The sequence below is a fragment of the Microtus ochrogaster genome, chromosome 8 (assembly GCF_000317375.1).
Source record: "Microtus ochrogaster isolate Prairie Vole_2 chromosome 8, MicOch1.0, whole genome shotgun sequence".
NCBI lineage: Eukaryota > Metazoa > Chordata > Mammalia > Rodentia > Cricetidae > Microtus > Microtus ochrogaster.
This window is the reverse complement of record NC_022015.1, coordinates 41,737,856-41,753,341: the sequence shown is the minus strand read 5'-3', so window position 1 is coordinate 41,753,341 and position 15,486 is coordinate 41,737,856. Positions and strand designations below refer to the sequence as shown.

General features: G+C 54.1%; 1 protein-coding gene across 2 annotated transcripts in view; it reads right to left on the bottom strand.

Moving 5' to 3' along the window:
• The window catches only part of Macrod1 (MACRO domain containing 1), a 142,468-nt gene extending 128,103 nt beyond the window's left edge, over positions 1-14,365 (bottom strand). For both annotated transcript variants that reach the window (XM_026781432.1, XM_026781431.1), the window contains exons 1-3: positions 13,895-14,365; positions 5,618-5,719; positions 4,760-4,876 (exon numbers count right to left, since the gene is read on the bottom strand). In XM_026781432.1, coding sequence (XP_026637233.1) covers positions 4,760-4,876; positions 5,618-5,719; positions 13,895-14,186 — 511 coding nt within the window. In that variant the 5' untranslated portion in view covers positions 14,187-14,365. The remainder of the gene's footprint in view (positions 1-4,759; positions 4,877-5,617; positions 5,720-13,894) is intronic.
• Between the last annotated feature and the right edge of the window lie 1,121 nt (positions 14,366-15,486).

Below are 15,486 nucleotides of genomic sequence, written 5' to 3'. Positions count from 1 at the left end.
ACACACACACACACACACACTGTAAATGAATGGTATCATAAAGAAGGAATCCTGGGGGTGAGGGATTAGCTGGAGAGGAGGAGGGCTTGAGCTACAATGGGAACTGAGTGGGAATTTGTCGAGGGTGGTGGGGGGAGAATGGGGAAAGGGGGGAGGCCGAGAGCAGAGAGAGGAGGAGGAGAGAAGGGGAGGGAAAAGGAGAGGAAGGGGGAAGATAAGCAAGGGGCTAGAAGATGGGGAGGAAGATAAAGGAGAAAGGGGAGAGGGGAAGGAAGGAAGATAACAAAAGGAGAGGGAAATGACCAGCCCAGGGCTGAAGAGGCCATGCAGGATGCAGAGGCTGGCATAGTGGCCTCCCTGGGTCGGTTCTGGCCAGCACTGCCCCTGCCCATGTGGAGCTTTGCTTTTTTTTTTTTGCTGTCGGCGGCCGGCAAGCCTCAGCAAACACATTTAAATCTGAAGTGACAGATAAAGCGATTTACGGCGACAGTTTAGCGTCAGATCACTTCCCACCAGGCAGTCGCTGTCCCTGCGGCCCCCTGCTTGCTAGTCCATCAAGGCGGTCTCTAAATCACCCGCACCAGACCAGCCGAGGCAGGCTGGGGAGCAGGGCGGGGCGCACGGTGGCCTCACTGGTGGCCAGACGCTCAGTGTCAGTGCCTGCTCCTCCACACACCGGGCTCCACCACCCTTCGGAGCTGCATAAAGGGCTGAAACAAGGGCTCTTGCCACCGTAGGGCAGGGTGGGGTGGGGGATAAGAGGCGGGTTGGCTCTCACAAATCAAAGTCGCGGACTTAAGGAAGCAGAGTGCCACCCTTGCCTTATTTTAAATAAATAAGCAGCTTAAAAGTCTCCAGCGAGGCCGGCTTGTCGCTGTGAGACATGGCTTCCCACCATTCTTTAAGGCCAGGCCCCAGAACCCAGAACCTTCAAAGGCCTCCCTGACCCACCTCGCCTCCCGCCACCTCCTTGCAGAATTAATTGGTCCCTGCGGCGTCACGCACACTTTATTCAAACCTCCCTCCCGGCGCTGTGTCACATTATATTCTACTTAGCCGCTCTTGCTCCTGACTTCCTCAGGACTAATTTACTGGGGCCTCTGTGTGTCAGGCCTAAACATGTGTCATCCTCGCTCCCACACTGGCTGGGGCTGAGGATGATGGCAGCTTTCAGATGAGGACCTGAGGGATGGGAGGTGCCGGCAGGAGCCCCCAATTCCATTCCAAAGGCCTTGGTGATGCCCTGACACACATGCACAGCCTGAGATTGCTCTGAAGAGAAAAATGGCTGTCTTGTTCATGTATGCTCTGCCCTGAGATGACTCTAAGGCCAATACCAGGCCACTGGATCCCTGGGCTGGCCAAGAACGAGGGTCTTTGTGTCCAGACTTCCAGGCTGGAAGTTGGCCATCTCAGGCCCAGGGGCCCACAGACACCAGGCTGCTGAGCTAGACATTCAAGACATAGATTTAAGGTCACATCCTTCGAGGCACAGAAAAGACTCAAACACGTGAAAGCCACAACACCCCCTGCCCCATGTGGAGAACCCCAGACCTGAGCTCTCCCCACCCATCCCTGGGGGGTCAGAGGACACTAGAGACAGGCACTGCCCCCAGCATCTCCAGTGCCTGGAGGAGAGAGTGGCCACAGGGGCTCCCTAGCTTATCTTGCCAGTGTGGCAGTCAATTTAATTAAGATGAATGTGGCATACCCCATGGGCAGGAGTTGTGGCCGGCACCGATGGCAGGAGCTTGAGGCTCTCCTGGGTGCTGCCCTGGCATGTGGCCTTGGCCATCAGCCCATGGGGCGGCTATGGGGAGAGTTCAGTGAGCGTGACTTGCCCTGTGACCTTAACCCTGCCACTCAGCAGTCATGCCTTCCGCCCCCTGCCACATAGCGTACAGCGGTATCACAGACGCATAGGGACACCGTCACGTCACACCTCACACATGCCCTTTCGGCAGGGTTAACATCAGTCCTGGCCTTCAAAATGCCAAGTGGCTAGTAGAAAGATGGGGGTGGGGCGGGTGGCAGGGGAGGGCACTGGACCTGCCCTTTGCAGGCGTTGCCTGGGTCCTATACCAAGGCACAGATGCTCTCCCTTGAGCTTCCCACTTCTCAGCATGGGATAAGGGTCCAGACCTCCCCGTTCCCTCACAGGCCCCCTCTAGTTCCCCCACATCCTTCTCCTTGGTGTTCTTGCAGCTGGAGTGAGGCCCAGGGGGACACTCCTCCCCATCTGGAAACAGAGACACAGTGAGAACAAAATGAGGATGGACACACACACACACTGTGGAAGCCCTGGTGGGACTTCGAGACCCCAGCCACTCCCAGTCCACACTTTGCTCCACAGGCCATCAAATGCCCACAGGCCAATGCTACCCCTGGCTTCAAAAATAAAAATTTAAAAATTCCCACCCGAGATAATTGCTCTCTCCTCTCGCCTATTGTGGTGGCTCTGCGGTCGGCAATGAGAAGCAATTATTCACGGCTAATGATTATAATCAAGTCAAATAGAATTTAATGGACATGCATTCTCTTCCTGCTTGAAACTTTACATATGAATTAAGCACATATGGGTTTCACGAGGCTCGGACGCAGATTTATGCAGCCCTGAAAAGCCCCACATTGCCTGCGACTTTTATTTCACTAATAAAGGCTGATTTATGGGTTCCTTGGAAATGCAATCTCTGCTGCCCCCTGGTGGGTGATGCTGCCGGGGTGAAGCCAGGGCCCAAGGGGATGACCAATGCCAATACCACATCAAACACTAGGGATGCAGGCTCTGCATGGGAAATCCATGTCCAACACCTGCTTCTGCCACTGCTTGCCACTCTGGAAGAGTTCTAAATCCCGACTGAGCCCCTTTCTAGAAAAAGATCTCAAGAAAACACACTAAGACGTTGGGTTCACAAGTCAAGCAAGAGACGGGAAGGCTGCTCATCTGCAGGAGGCACCAAGTCCTTTTCTCGTTGAGCTGTAATTGGCTCCTGTGCAGGTCATTCCTACCTTGCACGTCCCCAACAACCCGATGGGTCACTTTCCATCATTCCCACTGTACAGAGACAGAAGGAAGCCTGGCAGATGCAAGTATGCCATGTCTTGGGGGAAGCATGACCAACAGGGCCACCAGCCCAGGGCAGCCAGCTCAGCCAGTGCTGACGTGCTCCTCAGCGAGAGATCTCACAGGCCAATCCATGCCCCATGTCCAAGCCTCCAGAGCCTTTTCCTGTTCCATGAATCCTGTGACATCAACCTTGGTCCCTAAACCCAAATTTGTTCACTGGCCAGGCTGCCAGGGGACTCACAAGGCAAGGCACCTGCTTTTCCATTGTCCATTTTACAACTCAACAGGAAAGGAACCACTGGGTGCCTTCCACACCTTTGGCAGTGGCCTGCAGGGCCAGGTGCCAGGGCAAGGCAGACCCAAGAGACTTCCTGAGGGGCAGGTGTGCAAACCAAAGCTATCTTCACTCAGATTGATCCATTGAACAGCCTGCCACTCGCCCTGAGTCAGGTGCTCAAGGGAGACCCACAGAGCAACAGCCAGAAAGGCAGAGGTGACCCAGCTCTTTCTGGCACTGAGTGCCACCCGTCACTGAGACAGGCAGGGTGGGAGGAGGGCACAGTGTCATCCCTCTGCAAACACTGCCAGAAATGCCACCAAGATCACAAACGCAAAGGTCCAGGACAGAGAGAGCAGTCACCTCTGCTGGGAGCCCAGTTACTTAGGGAGACCAAAGAGACACTGAAAGCATCAGCAGCTCCCTGTTCCAGAGTCCTGCAGGGACCAACTGCCTTGTGGGGGCACCTCGCTCTGCCAAGCTGCAGAGCTTCTGCAAGCCAGAAGGCGAGAGGAGGTCCAGAAGCACCTGGGGTGCTGTGGGCTGCACAGGGGCAGGGACAGGCATGATGGGGTTCTCCCTGTACACGAGAGCCCTGTGTTAGGAGCTCTTCCTGATAGTCACACAATCATAGAAAAAGACACCTCTGATGCCAGCCGTAGTTCCTGAGGGTTGTATGAGGGAAGGAGGGAGGGAGGGAGAGAGGGAGGCCACCTACCCAACCTTGTTCCAAGACGTTCCTATGCACATGCTAGTCTTTACTGGCCCCAGACACCCGTTCCTGGTGACTCCAGAACCCTTTCCAGAGCCTCTTGACCTCAGCCAGAAAAACACCACAGCATTCTTCCCTCCCCCAGAGAAGCAGCTGCCTCCACTCTGCTCATCACAATAAACCGCCAAGCCAGCAAGAGGAGAACACACGCAGGAAGCTGAGCAGCTCCCAGCCCAGACGCTGGAGAGCTGCCAGGGGGCTGAGGGGACCTCTCTGTGCCCTCCCTTGCCTCCATGAGCTCCCTCACCTGGTCAGGTGTGGAGTGAGGCAGGGCTAGTGGGGGTGGGGAAGCAGCCACAGCCCCCTCCCCAGGATGAAGAAAGCTGGCTCTGGTCTCCACCTCTGAGGCAGGGCAGTGTGGCAACTTTCCAGTGGTGCTCTCCCCCATCCCCACTGCTAATGGGCCTCAGAGCTGCAAGGCAGCTTGGCAGAGCGAGGTGCCCCCTCAAGGCAGGTCAGGGCTTCAAGAGAAAAGAGCCCAAGTAGCCGCCACGCTGGGCTCCTGTGGCGCCAGCAAGCCATCCACACCAGCAACTGAGAGGCTCTCTGGAGCCAGGTGGCGCCCACCCATTTTTGGCACACCGACCAAGCCGAATGTGACAAAGTGGGCCCCCCAGGCCTCTGACTCAGGCCAGTCACTCACCAGCGTTGACAATGGCATCCACTTCCAGCTTGGTGATGTCCCCTCGGAACAGGGAGATTTTCTCATTCAGCTGCTTGTCCTTCTTATACTTGGGGTCCTCCACTTTCACAGTCACCCCTGCAACAGGCAGGATTAAGGGGCCTTCACTGCAGAGTCACTCAGCCAGAGCCCATGGGCAAAGAGCCAAAAGGGTAGCGAGTGGCCACTGATGGTGGTGGACATCCTACTCTGGACGAGACCTACTGTGTGCACACAAGGCCTTTACAGTAATCATCCAGGAAGTGTCGGTGATCTCACATACCCCCTGGTTTCCTAATTTTTGAAACAGGCTGGCCCCAACTTGCTACATAGGGAAGATTGGCCTTCAACTCCTCATCTTCCTGCCTCTACCTTCCAAGGGCTAGGCTTACAGGAACACCCTACCACACCTGACTTCTCACACTCCATTTTTAGGTGTCACACAGAGGCTGAGGTGGGATAAGTAGCTTGCCTGGGGTCATGGGTTACCACACCTGCACTTCAGGCCTCAGGAGTTCCCCAGCATGCCCCTGTAAGCAAGCGCATCATGGCAGCACAGCACAGCTCCCAGAAACTGAGTTACCCGAGGTAATGGCTTATGTGGCCTGGAGCTGGCTTCTTAATGCTGTCATGGAACTGAAAACCAAACTGGCCTCAGGCAATGTTACTAATGAAATGACGTGACACATGAGAGAGCCTGGATGGAGGGAACACTCAGTTGGTGACACGTGCAGAGAGCCTGGATGGAGGGAACACTCAGTTGGTACCACTAGATGCTCTGGCAGATCCTCCCAAGCCATTCTGTAGGGGCCCCTGGCATGCCCCAAGAATAGGGCCTACCTTTCGCGGTCTCCTTCCATGTGGGGATCTTCTTCAGCTTAATGAAGTCCCTGCAGAAGTAGTGCTCCTCCCTCTGCTTGTCACTCAAGCCCTTCAGAAAGGCTGCAGGGGCAGGACAGGCAGGAAGCAGAGTCAGTATGGCAGGGCGGAGAGGCCCCACGCAGGCCTCCTCCTCCTCAGAGTTCCTGCTGAGTCTAAGAGTGCACCCCAATCCTACCAGCCATGCTCCCATGGCCCTCAGGGACAGAGACCCCATCCTACCAGCCGTGCTTCCCATGGCCCTCCAGGACAGAGACACAGACGACTCCACAACATCTTGCCCTGCTGTCTTTGTTCAGGAAGAGAAACTGAGGCCCAGGGAGACTGAGGGACCTGTTCAGTCACTGCAGACACCAGTTCAGAATTCAACCTGGTCCCTTCCCGATACTTAAACATCGTCGCTCCCTGGTGGTCTAGTGGTTAGGATTCGGCGCTCTCACTGCCGATACTTAAACATCTCTAGGCCCCTCATATCTGCATCGTAGTGGGGTGAGGTATCCTTGCAAAACAATTGCAAACTCGCATGCACTAAACCAGGCAGGCTGGTAATGCTCTGTCCCTTGTCAGTCACAATGTCACTGATGGCAAGACAAATATCCTCAAAGACAGACTGCCCGATCTGGAGCCCGCTGTCAGCATCCTCCCAGCACTGGCCGGGGTTTCTATGCAGCCTGCCGGCAAATGTTCCCATTTTTACAGAGGAGGCATCAGGCACTTGGGAGGCAGCCTGAAGTCACTCAGATGGTGAGTGAGGACCCAGGTCCCCACCTGCTCACAGACTCTGAGTAAGCCAAGTTGGTCCCCGCTGCCCCAAGCCAGGCCTTCCCTTGCAGTAGTGCGTTTGAGCCACCTCAAGAGGCTGATCTGCTACAGCTTAGTCCAGGCTTATGGCTCACAGGCTCCCCCTGCTGGTGAGAGGCTATTTATACACTTAGCCCCCCCCCCCCCAGGTGCCCTCAAACCCAGGCTAGGGAAATGGAGAGGGGATAGCACACAGCAGAAAACAGATAGGAGTCCAGTACAGGGATATAGGTCAGCTGGTGGAATGCTTGCACAAAGCCCTGGGTTCCAACTTCACTACCACCTCCCCTCCTCTAGGTGAGACTCAGCTCAAACCTAAGAGCAGCAACTGACCCCAAGCTGACCCTTGTATTACCCCATTTCCAAACCTGTCCTCTTAACTATACCCACCGACCCGGTCATTTACCAACCTGTTCCTCAAACCCCCAGGAGATTTCCTGCTCAGGGACTCTGTACCTGCTATACCTGGAATAGCAGTTTATCTTCCAAGTTATCATCACCCTTCCTGTTCCCTTCTCCACTTAAATGGCGCACGCCTTTAATCCCAGCACTCGGGAGGCAGAAGTAGGCAGATCTCTGTGAGTTAGAGGCCAGCCTGGTCTACAAAGCGAGTCCCAGGATTGTTACACAGAGAAACCCTGTTTTGAATCTTAAGAGTCTGTGTGCTGGACATCAACCAATAAGATCTATCCATGTAAGGATCTGTGCCATTCCCCACCAGCACAGTGTGTGCAAGGGGCCATGGATGATCAGTGAAGAGCTAAAACCTGAAGGCTTGGGGCTGAAGAGATGGCTCAGTGGTTAAGAGCATTGCCTGGTCTTCCAAAGGTCCTGAGTTCAATTCCCAGCAACCACATGGTGGCTCATGACCATCTGTAATGAGGTCTGGTGCCCTCTTCTGGCCTTCAGGAATACAGGCAGACAGAACACTGTATACATAATGAGTAAATAAATAAATATTAAAATAAAACCTGAAGGCTGAGGATGAGCTGGTTGAGCAGCCATCCAGGCAGAGGGCCTGCCGGTGCAGAAGTGCTGAGGCAAAAGGGAACATTTGGGGGTGATGTGGAGGGAAGCGGGAACAGCCAAAGCAGAGAGGGAAGGCAGGGCACGGGGGACCGGCAACAACAGTGGCTCCGTGGTAAGGTGCTCAGCTAGCAAGCATGGGTCCTGGGTTCAAGCCCTGTCCCAGTTTCAGGAAAAGAAGGCAGGACTACAGATCCTCAGGAGGGGCGCCCACCAGGGCAGGATTTGAGAGGGCAAAGCCTTCCCGGGGGAAAGCAGGGCAGCAGAATTCTGGCTGTTATTTAGCTCCCCATACTAGTTATCACATGCAATCATGACCAGACACCTTGGTGTCTGGGTTTCTCTGTGTAACAACCTTGGCACAGTCAAGTGTGGATGCTTCCAGCCGGTTAGACCCTGAGCTGGCACCAGGAAGCTGCGGTGACTCCACTGCTTGCCAGCTACCGCAGACCAGCTACAGGCACTGCTGAGATGGGTCAGGCTGGGACCAGCCCTGCAGCCACATGGAATGAGGCCCATGGCCCAAGGACACCCAGACCCCTGGCAGACACATCTGACAGATGTCACCACCTTAGAGCCCTTATCAGACCCAGATGAAAGAAACCTGAAGGGGATCTGTCCTTCATAACCTTGGTGGCCAGCTTTGAATAGCCACAGTTCCCAAGGCCCTCTTGCTCCAATGGAGTCCAAATAGAGCACTGTTTCCCAGAGACTGCGCCCTGTCTCTGCCACAACCACCACTACACCAATCTCAGGGACATTTGTCAGTCTGTCCCTGTCAGGGCTGGTCCCCAAATACACAACCTCAAAAGGCCAGCATGAGCCAGGTATGGTGACACACAACTGTTATCCCAGCATTTGTCAAGCAGAGACAGGAGGATGAGGAGTTCAAGGCTACCCTGGGCTGTATGAGACATGAACAAAAGGCCAGCACACCAGTACTGTGTCTCCATCTCCAAACATAGCCACGGTCATGGCAGACTCTTGAGGTGCAGAAAACTACACAGCTGCCTGAGATGCTCTCTGCCCCGGGGCCCAAGCACTTGTTCTTCACCTCAGCTCCAGCTTTGAGGATCATCTCCCAGGCCTCCTCTGCCCCACACAGAAGCCACTACCCACCTCCTTCCAAGTCAGATGCAGACTTAAAGCACAAGTGGGTTTTATTTTTTTATAAAAGATGTAAAACATGCATTTTCATTCTCTATCATTTTTGAAGAGGCGAGAGTATTTCACGGCTCACTGAGACAGGTGTTGTAAAAAGATGTTCACAGTAAATTTTGATGGGAAAGCCTGACCCCAGACTAAGCTTCCAGAGGCTCGTGGGCACGAAAGCTGGGCAGGAGGAAGCAGGCTCTGCCAGAGCCATAAAGCGCGCTAGGCAAACGGGAATTCAATGATGTGTTTTAAGAAGTATCTTTATGACACTTTGCAAGACGTTGTTCAGAGAGATGAGACAGGCTGAACCTGTAGGGGTGCGGGGGTGGGCTGAGTCTGCAGAACACCAGGTGGGCACAGCTGATAAGGTTGTGCACTTGAACACAGCAGCGTGCAGCGTCTGTGGCATTAATCACCTGTGCTCACTGGCCCCTGGGAGCAGAGACTCAAGCAGGGAAGAACAGAGTGTGAAGCCCACTGCAGCTCTCGACCTGCCTCCACTCACACTGCATCCCAACATGGAAGAGATGCCCTCACCCCTCATTCTCAGGTGTGCCTGGATGATACGCTGGCTCAGCAGTCCCATCAGAGACACTGTCACTGAGATGATGTTCCCTATGGTCCTCAATCCTGGCCCCTCCAACGGGACCTGCAGCTGAAGCATAGGAATCTTACCATGAGCCACCGGGGATGGGGACTGCAGGCTGGTCTGTAAGAGCCCAGCACAGAGTGGATTGGAGGCTGGGAAGAAATGTGAAAGGGGCAGCTCTGTAGGCTGTCACTCCAATGTGAGCCCAGCACGACAGCAGGAACTATTGATCCCACTTCACAGATGAGGAAATGGAGGCCCAGGGAGCATGCAGCCATGATCCTGGGACTTGCTGGAGTCAGACGGAACCAACGTTCCTTCTTTTCAGTACACAGTTCTGCTCCAGCATGGGCCAAGAAGCCGAGGCTAGGACAGTGCCCCTGGATGTTCCTGATAGCCCCAGCTAAGTTCGCTCAACAGCCGTTCAGTGTGAAATTTCCAGTCTTTTTTAAAGTAATTTTTATTTTTTTATTTTTTTTAAGATTTTATTTATTATGTATACAACATTCTGCCTTGATGTATGCCTGCACGCCAGAGGAGGGCGCCAGATCTCAGTACAGATGGTTGTGAGCCACCATGTGGTTGCTGGGAATTGAACGCAGGACCTCTGGAAGAGCAGCCAGTGCTCTTAACCTCTGAGCCATCTCTCCAGCCCCTTAAAGTAATTTTTAAATATGTATTTATTTTATTGTATTGCATGGGTATTTTGCCTGCATGTATGTATGTGCACCATGTGTCTGTCTGGTGCCATTAGAGGCCAGAAGAGGCATTGGTTCCCCTGCAACTGGAGATGGGTGGTTGTGGGTCACTGTGGAGAGCTGAAGAGCGAGCCCAGGCCCTCTAAATGATCAATCAGGGCTCTAAACTGCTGAGCCATCTCTCCAACCTATTTCCAGTCTCCTAAAGAGGCCCTTAGTTGGAGGGAGGGTACTGTGGCACCCAAGAACCAAGGGGATTAGGTTAACCAGTGCAATCAGATCTGCCACTAACAAAGCTCAGCACTTGGCTCGACCCTCAGGATCATATAAGCCAGGCTTGGTAGTGCATACCTGTAATCTCAGCATCTGGAAAAATGTACAGGCAGGGGGATCAGAAGTTCAAAGTCATCCTCCATGAGACAGGGAGTTAGAGGCCATGCTAGGCTACAGGAGACACTGTCTCCAAAACAAAAACAAAAGCCTACATGTCTCCTGATGAGGGGATCCAGCCTGGTGGTTGTCCTCATGTGGATGGTTAATGGACCCAGAGAAGCAGGCAGCCAACAAGAAGGTGAAGAAGGAGCTGAGCCTTGGGCAAGGCCTCTCTAGCTGGACCACAGCAGGCAATGGACATAGCACAGCACCCCATAAGGAGATTCTTCTGGAAGGCTGAGCCCTTCCCAAGCATTGCTCTCCAGCCTCTCCTCTGCCCTCCTGCTGTGAGCCTGCAGCCTGCTGCCTGGGTGAGATTATGCTTTGAATCTGAAGTCCCCACGGGCTCACATCACATTTTACAAGCTTGGTCCCTCACTGGTGGCGCTGTTCTTGGGGAGGTGGGGGCTGACTGGCCATACTTCCTGCCTCACCCTCAGCCTCCTCATCACCAGCCACTCCTGCCACCATGGTCGTAGTTTCCTTTTATTTAAGACAGAGTCTTGTCAGGTAGCACCATCCTTGCTACACCAGTCTCAAACTCACAGCAATCCTCCTGCCTCTACTTCTGAGTGCTAGAATCAGAGGTGTGCATCATGCCTTCCTGACCCTCTGCACAGAGCCAAAATGAGTCTCTTTTTTATTCCCTTAAATGAAGTATTGTGGTCACAGCGATACAAAAGTTAACGTGGGCTGCCCTGGGTGAGAGCAGGTGCCACCAAGCAACCCCAGGCTGCTTTGGCTTCCCCATGAGGTGAGGAGCCCTGCCCAAGGGCTCAAGGGTTTTCACACCCATTGCTATTTCATATATATAGTTGTTGGTGGTGGTTTTTTGAGACCAGGTTTTACTGTGGAACAGCCTTGGCTGTCCTGGAACTCACTCTGCAGACAAGGCAAGCGTTGAACTTACAGAGATCCACCTGCCTCTGAGTCCTGAGTGCTGGGATTAAGGGTGTGCACCATCACCCGGCCATATTGTTTTATCCTAAACTGCCTATACATTAGTGTTGTGGGAATGTGCCCACTGTGTGCCAGTCTCTGACAGAAGATCACCTCAGGAGAGCAAGCATCTGGATATCTCGTCCCCATTTAGATACATCCCTGAAAGCACATGTCCGTTAGAGACACGCATCAGGATGGTCTGAGAAACCCTAATCCTGTCTACAAAAGAAAGTGTCTATACACGTGGAAGGCCACACAGACTGTCATAACGTGTACATGTGGACTACAGGGTGAGATCCAGGTCAGCCTGGGCCACAGAGGAAGGTTTTGTTTGTTTGTTGTCTTGTTTTTGGAGACAGGTCTCACTATGTAGCCCTGGCTGGCCTAGAACTTGCCTTGCAGACCAGAATGATCGGGAACTCAGAGATCTGCCTGCTTCTGCCAACCAAGTGCTGGGATTACAGGCATGTGCCACTAATCCTAAACTTTTTTAAAAACTTTTTTTTTAACTTTATTTTACATGCATTGATATGAAGGTATCAGATCCCCTAGAACTGAAATAACGGACAGTCATGAGCTGCCATGTGGGTACTGGGAATTGAACCTGGGTCCTTTGGAAAAGCAGACAGTGTTCTTAACCACTGAGCCATCTCTCCAGCCCCCCAAGCCTAACCTTTTTTTAAAAAAAAACAAAGTCTTTAAGACAGGTGGATTTCTGTGAGTTTGAGGCCAATCTGGCCTACATAGTAGGTTTCAGGATTACACGGAGAAACACTGTCTCAAAAGAAAAAAAAGTCTTTTGACCAGGCCATTCCCCCATTTCCATGCCCAGAGCCTGCTGTCCCAGGTCATGGAGACTTGGAGTAACCTCTTCTACACACTGGGTAACTAAAACACGAGAGGCCTTGTCTCAACTGCTCACCTGCCAGCCACTGTCACCGATGATGCCTCAGGACTGCATTTGGTCACAGTGGGACCTCCTCTAAGTCTAGCCCTCCCTCCTGACCCTGGAATGCCCTTCCCAGTCAGCTTCTTTACCTCAGGTCACTCACTGATCTCCCTCTGACCTCCCCAGCTCAGGTGGCCCAGCCAACACAGTTTCCCCATAGTGCCCACAGGACAGAGACCATGTCAATAGTTTTCCCCACTAGACAGACTGCTGCCTCTCCACTCTCTGCTGAGTCCTACAGCGCTGGCCCCTACTGGATATGAGGTAAAAGTTTATTGACTGAGCGCTAAGGAGATGGCTCAGTGGGTGAATGCACTTGCCATGCAAGCCTGGACACCCGAGTTTGAACGCCAGAACCCACGCATAAGCCTAAAGGCCAGACGAAGCAGCACTGGTATCTGTAATCCTAGTACACCCACTGGAAATGGCAGAGACCGGAGACTCTCCAGAGCCTCCAAGACCAGCTCACCGGGCTTAAACAGACCCAGGGGAGCAGGACGGGCACCTAAAAACAGAGGCAGACCCTACACTAGGTGTGATGCTGTCCCAGCCCTCTGCCACCTCCCTGGGTTGCTGCTCTCCACGAGGAGAAGGATGAACTCTGAGAAGGGACGATGACTCCCTCTGCTGGAGTTCTGGGCCAGCCCCCAACCTCCAGCCAAGTTTGAGGGAGTGGCAAGTTTTCTCTGCTCCCAGACAAGACTGTCAAGTGCTTTAGGATCCTGGGCAGACAGGCAACTCAAACCACAGGGAGAAGTTCTTTACGAAAAATGTCCCAATCTGAGGTTAGCTTCAACCCAGTTTGACCCGGGTGGCCCAGCCCGCATGGTCATGCCCACCAGCAGCCCAGCCAATGAGACAGGCGCCTTCCCAGCTCTTTTGAAAGAGGATCCGCCCAGAGTCATAGGGGAGGGACTGGCTCTGAAGGGCAGGGGCAGCTGGGCTGCCGCTCAGGGCTATCTGGGACTCTGGACTTTGCGTTCCAGCTAAGAGACTCGGTCGTCCAGGACCTGTGGCCCCTTCCCGGCATGCCTGTCCAGAAGGAGAAATACTTTCATTCTTGGGGGAATCAGTGACTCTCACCAGCCCACACTCGGTGTCAGTCTGCTCTCCAGGTTCTATGAGCCCAGTCCCCCAAGAAGGGGGCAGCTGCTGGCAAGGGGCCAGAAGTCAGCAGGCGGGCAAAACGGGCACATACCACACTCCTAGAGAGGCCGGCACCCGAGCTGCCACTCTTGGGGCTATCTGAAGCTACCTGGCAGCCACCAGCCCTGTGTTACTCTCACAGCCCATCCCTGCCACTCGGCCCCAAATGTCTAGCAGCATGCAAGGCAAGGTATTGGAGGCCAAGATACCGTAACACTTTGCTTCTACACACTCAAGCCTGACCTTGGGGAAATAGGCTCTGACACTGGGCCTCAGTTTCCCTCATGCCCATGGAGGAAGGTGGCAAGTCCCAGACGATCTGGGCTGAAGTGGGGGAAACGGTTCCTGGGGGCCATAGCCGCCTTCCCCACTCACTTGGTCAAGGGGTGTCCTGGTGTGGGAGCTGGACATGGCTGTGGGCTGAGGGGGGTCCCCAAGTGTCTCGGGACATGTGGGGTGCCATTCGGCCCGGGAGGCCCATGCCCTGAGCTCACACTTACATTTGGCCTCCTTCCAGTCGGTGGAGGTGCTCAGGTCCACCTTCGCGGCCATGGCCAGGGGGGCCCAGGTGCGCACCCAGGCTCCACGCCCCGCTGCCCCCCACGCCCCAACTCCCGCCGAGGGCCACGCGCAGAGGCTGTGCGCACTTAGCGCCACCGGGGGACTGCACGCACTGCCGCGGGGCCGCGGGCCACCCGCCGAGCGGCCGGGCCAGGGGCGCGGGGCAACCAGCAGCTGCCCCACCGCGCGTAGCTGTGCCAGGCGGCCGGACACTTGACTCTGCAGCGACATGAGCAGGCGGTGCCGGGCAACTCTCCGCCCACTCGGACTCTATTTACGGTGCTCAGGAGAGTCGGGCTCGGTCGCTTATTTACTCTGGGACGAGAGTGGCGCGTGCCAGCTCGTGGCGACCTGCTTAGAGACCGCGGGCGGCGCGCCGCTGGGCACTCTGGAACTTGTAGTCCGGGTCTGACACACTGCGCTCACGCACTTGTATACACACGTGCGCACCCAGCCTGTCTGTGTCCTCCGGGAGAGGCCGCAGCCAACTTCCTGAAGCTCTTTCCTCGTTCTTTCCGCCGAGCTGCCCTGGCTCAGTACTCAACTCTGTCCCTAACGCATGCTTTGTAGGCAGAGAGACCTGGGCTTGTCTCGCCGCCACTACGCTTCACCCAGCTCCGCGTCTGGTCCACAACAGCCGCCGGTTACAGTCGACCAAGGGGAGGGGGTAGATGCGGCAGACCAATTTGTCAGGTTGGACGGCTTCTCCCGAGCCAGGCAGAAGAGCTCAAGCTCCTCGGAAGCTCCAGAGGCGAAGCGGCGCCTACTGAATTTCAGAGCAACCAAGGCACTAGTGAGATTTGAAAGCCAGAAACTTGGATGCCAACCCGGTGTGGTGCTGCACACCTGTAATTCCAGCATTTGGGAGGCAGAGGCCGGAGGATTTTAGGAAAGTTTAAGACCAGCCTGACTACAGTGCCGCCCCATAGCTAGACCCTGTCTCAGTCAGTCAGTCGATCCATCGATCCATCAATGAACATAAAAAAGAAAAGAGAAAGAAAAATAAAATAAAATCTGGGTACCTAGGAGCACTATCTGGTCAACTAACTAGGGTAATTTTTTTCCCTAAAGACACATGTCTGTGGGGCTAGAGAGATGGCTCATCCCTTAAAGAGCACTGACTGCACTTCAGAGGACAGGGTGGAAATCCCAGCCCTCACATGGCAGTTTACAACTGTCTGTAACTCCAAGATCTGACACTGTTGTGGGATATTTGTACACTGTGAAGCTGTGATTGGTGTAATAAAAAGCTAAACGGCCAATAACTAGGTTGGAGGTATAGGCAGGATTTCCAGGGAGGGAAAGGAAGAAGAGATGAGGCCGCAAGAGTTGCCATCGAGACTCAGAATGAGTCAGACGCACGGAGTCGAAGAGAGATAAAATTCACGTGGTGGAACATAGATTAATAAAAATATGAATTAATTTAAGTTAAAAGAGCTAGTGGGACAAATCTAAGCTAAAGGCCAAGCTTTCATAATTAATAAGTCTCCGTGCCATTATTTGTGAGCTGGTGGCCCAAAAGAAAAATACA